Source organism: Eurosta solidaginis, chromosome 4, assembly GCF_040869045.1.
Source record: "Eurosta solidaginis isolate ZX-2024a chromosome 4, ASM4086904v1, whole genome shotgun sequence".
Taxonomy (NCBI): domain Eukaryota; kingdom Metazoa; phylum Arthropoda; class Insecta; order Diptera; family Tephritidae; genus Eurosta; species Eurosta solidaginis.
Window position 1 is genome coordinate 32,116,420 of NC_090322.1, and position 12,717 is coordinate 32,129,136.

A 12,717-nucleotide genomic window follows, 5' to 3' on the forward strand; every position below is an offset into this window, starting at 1 on the left:
CTATTCAGCGGTAAGTTTGACATTTATTTATTTTATATGATTTATTAGTGTTTTAACGTCTTTAAATTTTAATATGCAAGAGAAATTTGATTATCTTAATATATTAATCGGTCAATTAATTGTGGACGGAACGAGGCGCTCTAAAAAATATTAACATTCCTAATACCGACCATTTGGTCGGTAACAGAAATTTTCAAGTTTGTAACTTAAACTAATTTTCTATTTTTTATGTTGTTTTGTGAGTGTTTAGTGCTTAATTACTTATTCTGTAAGATATTTTTTTATAATACACCGGGAGCCGACCTATTAATACTTTAATGGATTTTTTGTAATTTACGTTAAAGTTTGCTCTATTTTCTGCTTTATTCCCAATTCATTTCGAAAAACCAATCGGGTTTTAAAGTCTTTTACTTTAAGTTTATTAGATTCTTATAAGTCCGTGGAAGTAGAAACGTGCTAAAAAATTTGAATAAAACTCGGATTCGAGGACTTATTAGGTAAATTTGGGTTTGGTCGGAATCTGGATACGATTTATTTCGCTGTGCCTGTTTCCGTCCAACTCCGGTGCTTTTGGTTTTGTGTGCTTGTTTGGAATTGCTTGTATTTTTTCCAGGTTATTCGTCAAGGATAAAAAGAAAAAGTTGAAGTATTCGCAGGAGAATATGGAAAAAGCGTTAAAAGAGATAAGAGAAAAAAATGAGCATACACCAGGCTGCGAAAACGTACAAGGTTCCAAAAACAACGATATTAGACACATTAAAAGAAAAGTATAAAAATCCAGGCAATATAGGGGGTCCAACGGTATTGACAAGCTCTGAAGAGATGTATCTGGTGCAACGGATTCTAGAATTGGGCGAAGTTGGTTTTCCGATAACGAAGACCCAGTTGCTGGACTCTGTCACTAAGTTAATTAAGAGTTTAAACCGTAAAAATCCTTTCAAAGATGACAAACCGGGTAAAAAATGGTATAATGGGTTTCTAGCTCGCCACTCGGAAGTTTCGAAAAGAGTTCCACAATCTCTCACAATATGCAGAGCCATGGTTTCGGAGAATAATATTAGGAGTTGGTTTTCAAAAATACGGCAGTATTTTGTGGAAAATGATTTATTGGAACTTCTTCAAGATCCCAAACGTATCTTCAATTGTGATGAGAGTGGCTTTTATCTGTCGCCTCAAGAAAAGCAAGTATTGGTCAGAAAAGGCTCGAAAAAAGTATACAATCGTACTGCTAACGACGAGAAATAGTGTTTGACGGTTTTACTTACAGTAGCTGCTGATAGGGCAATACCTCCTCCATTGGTAATGTTTCCGTATAAACGCTATGTTCCGTCGCATATCACAGCCAGCATGCCTAATAGTGGGGAGGGGCACTCTGATTCTGGGTCGATGATGTCTTTCACCCATGGTTAAAAAAAAAGGAATCAAAATGCCAGTCGCTCTTTTTCTGGATGGTCATTCATCCCACATTAACATTAATCTGAGTGAATACTGTAAAGAAAATAAAATATTTTTGATAGCATTTTATCCCAATGCTACCCATCGTCTACAGCCTTTGGAGGTAGGGGTATTTTATCCTTTAAAAAATTGTTGGCGTAATGATGTCCGAGGATGGCGTATGATAAACAATGGGAACAAAATGCAGCGATCAGATTTTGTGAATATTTTGCACAAGTCTGTAAATGCAACACTTTCGCCTCAAATTATTTGAAAAGCATTCCAAACGTATGGGCCCTATCCGTTTAATGAGGATGCTATAGATTTCTCGAAGCTAGTAAAAGAAATTCCCAATGACAAAAATAAGAACCTAGTAGTATCTACTCCTAATCAACTCGTCAAACACAAGACAGATGAGAGTCATCCATGGGATTTACTAAATGAAGTTGAAGCGCGTGTGCTTACGGAAGTTGTGAATAGATTTAAAAATCTTGACTCTGAAATTGATCTTGAAGAGAGAGAGAGAAGAAACTCTACAAATTCTGGAAAAACATACAATCTGAAAAAAAAAAATTATCTATGAATGAATCTTCCTTTCAAAATAATCTCCCTAGCAACTTAGATCAAACTGTTTCTGATATAATCATTACTGAAGATTTTTGGTTAGCTAATGATGACGCAATTGAGGCAACAATCGAACCAGATGGTTCTTTAAGTATAGTGAATTTAACCTCTCAGCCATCTACATCAAAACAAGCCCAAGCAAGAGATTCAGCTTTCAATACAGATTTAAACCTTCAATATAGGCAACAACAAGAGCAGAAAACACCAGTCAAGATATCAGAAGACAATGCCACCGGGTATCCTACACCTTTTAAAAACACCCTTTTTTGGCCGGGAAATATAGAAAAGAAAAGAAAGACTAACATAGATAATAAGGGTCAATTAAAAAAACTAAAAATGTATCCCACTGTAGCAACTAGCGACCAATTCAAGGAGTATCAACGACGAGTTGAGGCAGAGAAAGTAGCTAAAGAGAAGGAAAAATTAGACAGAGCTCAAAAAAGGAAAGAAAATAGCCAGCAAACTAAGGCAAAAATTGAAAAGAGTCAGCAGGCTAAGGCCAAAAATGGCATCAAAGTAGATATTTCAGAAGCAAAAGAAAAAATCGGGTACCCAGAAGGTGCTTTTGTTGTTGTGCAGTATGAGGGAGAATATTTCCCCGGTATTGTAATCGAAAATATAGATAACAATTTGAAAGTAAATACAATGACAATGAGTGGAAATTACTGGAAATGGCCGCTGAAAGACGATATCCTAGGCTATGATATTTCAGACATAATTTGCAAAATTGAAGGTCTGGCTCTCGTAACAAGCCGTGGGACTTACGATGTTCCGGAGGTAAGCCAACTCCGACAGAAGAGTACTCTAACCCTCCAGTAAACGCATATAAGTAGTTGTGTATATATGTATTAATTTATTTTTGCCAATTTTATATCAAATTTTTAATAAATATTGAAGTAATATTCAAAAATATTGTGTTTTTAAAAATTTATTCTCCCATTCTGAGCCATATTGCTGATTTTACAAGGAAGGAATTGGGTAGTCGGAATCTAGGTACTTTGTGGTCGGATACAGGAACATTTGTACTTAAAGATTAAATCGAAAAAATATATATATTTAAGCTTTTATAAGAAAAAATTATGCATATATTTTCAAATTAAAGTTCCTTTTCTATCAGAAAACCATATTTTCTAATAACCTCTAGGGTTTTTATTTTATCTTTTGAGCGATTCATTTTGCGATATCGATCAGTGGTCGGAATTCAGTGCCTTTGCGTTACAGCGCCTTGTACTTTAATATCCCAGTTAATCGAAATCAATTAAAATTTTCTTTTGGCTTGACATTCTTCTATACGGAGAATTGGTTGAATTCGCTTTGCCACCACCTGGTATGGATCCACCTTGAGACGCACATATATTTCTTGGCGAAAAAGGTAGCAGAAATCGTATGATTTTTTTTTTTTTTTAGAAATGGATACCACTTGACAAACGAGATGTTTCTTTAGTATTTCTTGAGCGTTTTTTATTTCTATGGAATTTTTCATTTATTACGATATGGATACCGCGCTTTGCTTTAGAAATGCATAGGGCTCCATATTCATATAAAACAAAATGGGGTTTATTCAAGATTGTGTTTATTTTTTTTTTAAGTCAAAGTAAAAACTTTTTTTTGTGGTTCTTGAGTTTAGGTATGCATAAGTTTAAATTTTCTTTACCACTTTTTTTTAATATTTTTCTAACTTCCTTAAAAACTGTATAATTTCCTTTAAACTTACCACAACTAATTTATTTTATTTTTTTATACTTTTTCTTTTTATTACACCCCACTCGAATCACATTTATGCTAATAAATTTCTTTGTTACCTCACATTAAACACAGCTAACAGACGTTCTCTTCAATGAGTATCCACGTGTGCGCTTAGATCGCGTACGACGACCTGCAAAAGCTTTGTGGGATGGACCACCAACGTTGCGCGAAGAACCCGAAGATTCAGATACATGTCCCATGGATATAGCACTCAATACGACGCTCTACAGTGAATTAGGTAAGTGAAATAACTACTATGTATATTAAATATTATTTTTTCCGCTAAAGAAAAGGTATAAACTGAATATCAGAGATTGCATTAAACACTTAACCAGAAAAAGCAATTTTGTTTATCAACCGATATTCAGGAACAAAAAAAGGTTTTCTTAGTGAGACATATTTATTTTTGAATTCTTTGGGGCTTTCTCAGTGATTAATATATATTTAAATGGTTTCTCAATACCATTGAAATCGTTTATTGCGATTTTTATAAAACTGTTATTTTGCAACCGAAATAGGTTTCGGTAATGGTGTAACTCTCGTAACATTAAGTTGTTATCAGGGTCTGTAGATAATTGTAGGACCTCAAAATGTGTGCCAGGAAAACTATAGCATATACCGATCGTATATTTTCGGGGTCATATAGGAACTATTTCCAGTATCAGCTTAAGAAAATTTCAGAACTGTTCGGGGGTAATTTTGACATGATTTCCAAACTTTTTTATAGTAATGTCGGGATTGTTCTGGGACTATTTTGTCATCTCTTCGGGGTTGTTAAGCCACTATTCAAAAACAATTTGGTAATATAATGTGTTGGGGAACATTTACTACGGGATCATTTTAGAACTATTTCGGCATGATTTTGAGATCGTTATGGAATCAGCATGGAATCATTCCGAAGCCATTTCGAAATAATGACGTGATTATGTTAGCGACTAATTGGGATCACTTTGGTACTATTTTGGAATCAGTTAATGGGGTTTGGAAAATATCATTTATGAATACAAACAATTTCGTACTGTTATTGTAATCGGGTTGTTATCAGCACATCATTAGTTTGTTATCGACGAGTTATCGGCTTGTTATCAATAAAAACTTTTGTCGTAGAGCTTTCGATATATTATTTGTGAATCATCGACGTTTTATTGGTTTATTTTTTAAAAGTTATCAATTTTTTTTATCGACAACAATTGTTTTTGATCTTTTATATCAATTTTATCGAAAAATATCGATTGTTACTGTAAAAATATCGCAAAATTTTTAGACCTGTTACCGAAGGATTATAAATTTGTTATAGATAGCAAAACAATATAAACAACGAATTGCTGGTTAGTTATTGAAACGTTATCGATCTTTTATTGAAAAAATATCGATTAGTAATCAACTTGTTAAAAAACATTTCAATTTATTATCAAAAGATATAGATTTGTCATCGCAAATTTGTCGATTAGTTATCGGAAATATATCGTTTAGTTATCGACTTTTCAAAGAAAAAATATGGTTTTTTTCGAAAATTTTTTAGATTTTTACAAAAAATTGTAGTTTTTTATGGAAAGTTACGAGTTTTTTTATAAAAAATAAACCGATTTTCTCTGTAAAAAATATCGATTTGCTATTGAAAACTTGTCCATTTGTCATCAACATTTTAGGGGAAAAGTATCGATTTGTTATAAAAAACTGCTCGAAAAAAATTTATGCTTTTTCGATAACAATCGATAGTTTTTCGATAAAATATCTGTATTTGTCGATAAAAAAGCGATAGCTTTTCTATAAAAATTCAATATTTATACTCAGCTGAGCAGAGCTCACAGAGTATATTAAGTTTGTTCGCATAACGGTACCCGCGCGGCATAAACTAATCGAGATAGATTTCTATATATCAAAATAATCTGTGCGAAAAAAGAAATTTATTTAGCCATGTCCGTCTGTCCGTAAACACGATAACTTGTGTAAATTTTTAGGTATCTTAATGAAATGTGGTATGTAAGTTCCTGGGCACTCATCTCAGATCGCTATTTCAAATGAACGAAATCGGACTATAACCGCACCCAACCGAAAAAGTGCGATAATTCATTACCAAAGACGGATAAAGCGATGAAACTTGGTAGGTGGCGCAGAATAGAAAATTAGTAAAATGTTGGACAATGGGCGTGGCACCGCCCACTATTAAAAGAAGGTAATTTAAAAGTTTTGCAAGCTGTAATTTGGCAGCTGAGTATGTAATGTTCTTTGACACCCGAACTTAGCCTTCCTTACTTGTTTCTTCAACAAGCAGTTTACTAATCGATATTTTGCGTTAACAAGTCGATAACTTTTAGATAACAAATTTCTTCAACAAGTCGATTTCTAATAGATTTTTTTTTTCAATAAAAGATTGATAACTTCTCGATTTAAAATCTATAATTTTTCGATAACAAAACGGCAATTCATCGATAACTTTTGCTATCGATAACAAATTTATAATCCTTCAGTAATAGCTAACTGTATAATACGCGCTCCTCTCCTTTTCATTTCTTTTCTTTTTCTTAGCTTTTTTTTTCTCCCCTCGGTTTATCGCGTTCACTGCCCATCTGCTTGTGGTTTTTATTATTCGAAATTTACAGTGAGGAAGGGAAGTTAAGGTAAATACTTTCATTTTCATATTCAATATAACTTATTAGTTTTTACTATACCGTTCCCTAAAGTCTTAGTCACCCACACTCTTCTCAAAATTCCAAGCAGCCCATCATAGTCGCATCATCATACACAGCACAAGTGTTGTACACCAAAACAGTTGATCAAAACAAATGTGTCAATAAAATATTGACAATGCAAATATATACACGAGTTCTTAAGACCAAAAGCAGCAACAAACACAGCCGGCAAAGCGAAAAACCGGTAAAGGGAAAACATAAGAAATTTGTGAAGAATTAACTGTTCCCATGTGAGGTTTATTCTTTTTCTCTCTCCCACAAGCGCACCATAGTTCTCTTTTCACTTCAATAACGCATTTTTAATAAACATAATCTTAAAATCTATACACGAATGAAATAAATCTTATACAAAAAAAAAATCAAGTTTCGTTTAAATTCAATAGATTTTTTCTTCAAACAACTTAATTTATATATACATATATGTAAATTTGAGTTTAACACATATGGTTTCTTTCCTCGCAAAAAAATTTATGTCTTTACACAGACATATAAAAGTAAAAAAAAAAGTAATAAAAACAGCATTTATGAACGTATAAAGAGGCCAATAAATATAATAAACCTAAAAAAAATCAAAATGTGCACATAAATTCCGTATAAAAAACATATATGACAAATATTCTTTTGGGACTATATTTCTGGGTCTTTCCGTCGCCAAAATCATCAAACTCTTATCTACTCAATTGGAGTTATATAAAAAAAAGAGTTTTAAAAACACACCCTAATGCCTGCCTAAAAGAGCTCTTTTACGTGGGGATCGGGGGGCTTATTGATGCAGAGTTTATACCCTTTCTGCAAAAAAAAAAATGTAAAACAGAAAAGAAAACAGCCTAATCAATTGTTTTGGTATATTTTGTGACTGACAGACGCTTACAATTTTATAAATTTTTGTTTAATCGAATATTATGTTTAAGACAAAAAAAATGGATAAATTTTATAGTGACTCGGCTATACGTCTATGCACATCAATGTAAAATTCAACTTTTATACAATTTAAAATTTGGGATACAAAAAGAACAATTCCTGACTCCTCGTTGTTAATGGTGAATTTTTTTTTTAACAGAATTCTGGTGCATGGCAGAGGAATTTAACAGAATTCTGGTGCGTGGCAGAGGAATTTAACAGATTTGCAATTTTCCATAGGAATAACAGAATTCTTGTGTTTGGCAGAGGAATTTAACAGAATTCTGGTGCGTGGCAGAAGAATTTAACAGAATTCTGGTGCATGGCAGAGGAATAACGGAATTCTTGTGTTTGGCAGAGGAATTTAACAGAATTCTGGTGCGTGGCAGAAAAATTTAACAGAATTCTGGTGCGTGGCAGAAGAATTTAACAGAATTCTGGTGCGTGGCAGGGGAATTTAACAGCATTCTGGTGCGTGGCAGAGGAATTTAACAGCATTCTTGTTTTGGCATTGGTGAATTTTTTTGGCGACTGCTATAACGAGGTGGGTCGCTCCAACGTTAGGGCAAGTGGCTAGGTAGGTGAATAAACCAATCCATCTATATATATATAGCTCATAGAGATATGAGCCATTTGGTGTTCCGTTATCAAAACGTACTCTTCTCAGCGCGAAAAAGCCATAGTTATTTGTTGCTGAAACATGTTGCTGGTGTGTGGAAGGTTGCGAACCTGTTGCCTATTTTGCTGAAAGCAGATTATCATTGTCATTATTATTAACCTCGATGCACTGCGGACTTTATTTATATCTATTAAGCTTAAACTTTCTGCTTGTTATTGTATTTGGAGGCTTTTAATGTATTTGAGTAACTTTTCAGGCCTTCTATTCCATATCACAAAGGATTAAGAGTCACATCTGCATGGGAGAGTCTCTGCTTTGGCAGAGCGTCACATTCACAGATACTGTGTGTGCTCATAAAAGCGACAGGTTTTTGCATCGGTTCGATTTAACTTACTTGGGTGATATAGTAGACTGCATTGGCCTGTCTTTTCCATATGCATTAAATCCAGTTGTGGTGTATGAACTGCTCTGTTTACTAGTTACTTATGGTTTCTGTAATGTAGAGTGTGGCTTTGTGAGTCCCCAGACGGTCTCTGCTGCTGGAGCACCCTGCTCGGCTAGGTGGTATGCCTGTTCATTACCTTCATGCCCCTGATGCCCGTTACACCGTCCTAACAAAACCTTGTGGCACGCAGATCATTTAGGGCTGCAATGCATTCATTCTCTAGCTTAGTAATAATTATGTAAGACTGCAAAGGCACTTTAGGCTGCTTGGCTGTCTGACATAATGGAGATACTCCTCGACGGTATGCCTCTTCTTAGACATTCTCTTCCGCAAACTTCTATTGCATGAGTTTCTGCCTGAAAAATAGTAGGATAGCATCTCATTGATATCGATTTCTTGAAGTTCGACCCATAGATGCCAACTCCTATTCTTCCGTCATCAAATTTTGATACACCAATGAACCAGGCCTCTGAGGTAGGTTCTGAGTTCTTTCCACAATGGACACCTCAAAATGCTTTGATATTATGAGCATATGGGCTCTTGCATCACGTAGTTCCAATACGGGATTTCCAGTGTTGTTCTTATTATTTTCATATGCCCTGCCCTGTTCCTGCTCTTTAGCTCAGAGAAATTTTGAAGTCTTAGTGCAGCAAGTGTTGCTTCTTTCTCTATTAGAATAAGGAAGGGAGGTATTCCCACTAAGGCACTAAGTGCATAAGCATGAAACGCTCTGATCGGACCCATTATGCCAATACAAACAAGTCGATGCTGTTTGCTAAATTTTGTTATTGCTGATCCTTGCGTGGCCTTCGGTCACCAAACTAGCGGAGGAGTAGCCTCTATGTTTTGCCATAGGGTCGAGTGCAGGCGGAGAAAGCTCTTGTTGCTTTGTTTAAGGTAGAGTCTGGATGGGCATTTCACGTGAAGGTTCCGCCAAGTTTAACCCTATGTATTTTGGTTCCATTGAAAATCGGATTTTGAAGCCACCCAGGTATGATTTTCTTCTGCGGGGCAGTTTTGTTAGGTCCTTTAATTACACAACACCTTTCTGTGATGCGCAGGGCTTGTTGCATGCAATTTGGATACTGTGCCCTCATGCATCCCTGTGAGGCGGGCTACTAAGTCATCTGCATACCTCTGTTTGTAAAATCCATTGGATTTCAGTAACTGAAGAAGCTCATATATGACTAGAGTCCACAAGAAAGAGCAGAGTACATTATTTTGAAGGTATCTGCAAGTGGCCACAATCTGCAAGTTCAAGACTGATATTTCTTCTCTTTAGCCTGAATAGCCCCCAGCGAATAATCTAAAATGTAAGGCGCGATAACCTCTGAAGAGATTTTAGGCCGAAATTCTCTTCCAATTTGCGTTGTGCTCTTTTTTTTCTTTAAAATTTTTCCTACAAATTGGTGGGACGGGACCTACTTGTTTTATGTCGACTCGGAATGGCATCTGCAAGGCAGTCGAATCTTCACTGAGAGCGTTTAATGACAGAAATACACTCGGTATGCTTGCCAAACACTGCAGAGCGGCGATCCAGCTTAGAAATTTTATAAAATTTTCATGTTGCGGCGTGAACTCAGAATATTCGGTGTGGCAGGCGGAACACGCTACAATCACACCACGGTCGCCACCAGCGAATAACCATTGGACTTACATTCTTGGCAACCATAGCTTGTTCGCTAACTTGATGTGTCTTGTTATCAAAAGCCCTTTATATGGCAACAACAAAGGCGCAAAGGGCTTTAATTTTAAGCTCCAAAGCCTTTTAAATTTTCGGTCATGAGGCTATGAATAGCCGTCTCCGTGGATATTCCTAATTGATAGGCAAATTGATTTCCACACGGAGAGAGTTTGTTTAGGTTGACCTCTCTAATACCCTTTAGGAAAAACGAACTGAGGCGAATTGGTCGTTACAACTAGGACGGTGGCTCGGGTTTCTCTGGCTTTGGTATGAATACTAGCTTATTTTACATATTTCACCATTTAAAAAAAAATCCCGTTTATTTCACAAAATTACTTCTTAGTCTATTTTTAGCTTCTTCTTTTTTTTGCCATACAATACATGCATTGTTCAATATTTTTTGTTTTTTTTTTTTTTTTACCGGCTTAAACGTCACGCATGCCCGCGCATTCAGCACAAAAACATCAGCGCTTCATTCGCCACCACCACAGCCACTACACACTTCAATCAACTCAATCAAAATACCCACACAGCAATCGGTACGACTGGCTATTTTTGCTCCTCACTTTTAGCCGCAAATAGCTGCTTCACCTCTCGCCTCGTCTCATTGAATGGTTATTGGATCGGGTCGATTTGTATGGACGAAAGTTAACCGAAATCGCGCCATCAATTTTTCGATAGGATTTGGGCTCAGGAAAAAAAGTTCCACTACGCATACCCAAAAAAATAATTTTCGACCCTGCAAAAAAAAAAAAATTGCGAAAGTGTAAATTTTTTGACCAAAACACTCCCCAAAACCCAAAAAAAAAAAAATATTTTTTTTTTCAAAAAACTGTTATCGCCAACGTTTTTAAAACTGTTTTTTGAAAAAAAAAAAAACAAAAATATATATTTTTTGGATTTTGGGGAATGTTTTGGTCGAACAATTGACCCTTTCGCCATTTTTTTTCGCAGGCTCGAAACTTAATTTTGGGTATGCGTTGTGCAACTTTTTTTCCTGAGCCCAAATGCTATCGAAAAATAGATGGCGCGATATAGGTTGTTAATAAATCGACCCAGTCTAATGGTTATAGCAACAATCAACTGTTGTTGTTATATGCCTGTTATTGTGGGTGTTGACAATGTTACGTATGTGTATTCATTTTGATAACAATTTTTTGTTACTAACTTTTAACTTTTGTGTTTAACGAATATTTCTATTTGATTCTATAGAATGCGATTTCACTTTGCGTTTTTTAGTCAGCAAATTTTCTCATTTCTAATTGGTGACATGAAGGCCTAAAACTCTGTTGCTTTTTTCAAAACTAGCCTTCATGGTAGAGCGAGATTTTAAGGGAAATGTTGGAATTGAATATACCTCGCAGTGTGAAAAAAATGTGTGTCCTAGTGTGAGTGACCATACCATACTCACTGATATCTTGACTGACCGATTCATTGAAGTGTAAATGAACCTTTAAATCACTTTTAAGTTTGCTTCAGTCGTTCGAATACAGAATATTTCTCGGGGTTGCGTTATGGGTATGCCAGAACTTCCGAAAATCTTGGAGTAGTTGCAAATTTATTATGTCAGGGATGCAATCATAACATCCTAGAGAACCTGGTTACTCCACCCAAAACATTTGTCTGACATAACCTCTCGTCCTTTTGGTCTGCGAAGCAAGTTCATCTAATACCGTAAACATTCTATGCCAACTCTATGTTCGATGAGACTACTTTATAGGAATAATTAGGTGTGTCCTCATTTCAGCATATAGAAAATCAATAAACCACTTAAATGAGTATATAAGTAGTTTAAATTTCTACACGCCATCCGTAAACTCGCAGAGCTTTGCCTTGGACGTAGCTACGCTGATGAAGTGCTCGCGTAAACTCCCTCTTTTAAAGTTGACAACTATAGCATAGGCTTAGGGATTGGTTTCTGCAAGTTAAGCTGGCTTCCAGGTGCAGATTAATACGGCTAACCGAAGAACTGGCCGCTGACTTAATGTAGTGCCTTGCATCAGGCTAGTCACCAAAGTGAAATTGTGTAGAACTACACTCTACTCTGAGTAAATTCGCTGCATGAAATGGTAGTCAAGCCGATATTTTCCTATCGCGACTTGTCTGGTGAAACACACTGGACACGGGTAGCACTGTCGAAATTTTGGAATTTGTACATCTTCTAGGATCGACCGCTTCACGAGCTTTATTTGGCTTTTTTCTATGAACAATTCCTGGCGGTTGGAGAAAATTTTTCTAAGCGGGGTCGCCCCTCGGCAGTGTTTGGCAAGCGCTCCGAGTGTATTTCTGCCTTGAAAAGCTCTCAGTGAAAACTCATCTGCCTTGCAGATGCCGTTCGGGGTCGGCATAAAACATGTAGGTTCCGTCCGGCCAATTTGTAGAGAAAATCAAGAGGAGCACGACGTAAATTGGAAGAGAAGCTCGGCCTTAGATCTCTTCGGAGGTTATCTCGCCTTACACTTATTTATTTTATTATTCCTGGAAGAAGTACCAAAATGGTTGTTTGATGACCAGATATCAACTTAGCTTAGAGAGTATAACCCACCGACTATGCGGACTAAGTCATGTTATA

At 35.9% G+C, this 12,717-nt stretch overlaps 1 protein-coding gene across 5 annotated transcripts in view; it reads left to right on the forward strand.

The window, feature by feature from the left end:
• raskol (Ras GTPase-activating protein raskol) overlaps positions 1-12,717 on the forward strand; it is a 536,164-nt gene that overhangs the window by 160,535 nt on the left and 362,912 nt on the right. For all 5 annotated transcript variants that reach the window (XM_067781161.1, XM_067781168.1, XM_067781160.1 and 2 more), the window contains one exon: positions 3,877-4,042. In XM_067781161.1, the coding sequence (XP_067637262.1) occupies positions 3,877-4,042 (166 nt within the window). The remainder of the gene's footprint in view (positions 1-3,876; positions 4,043-12,717) is intronic.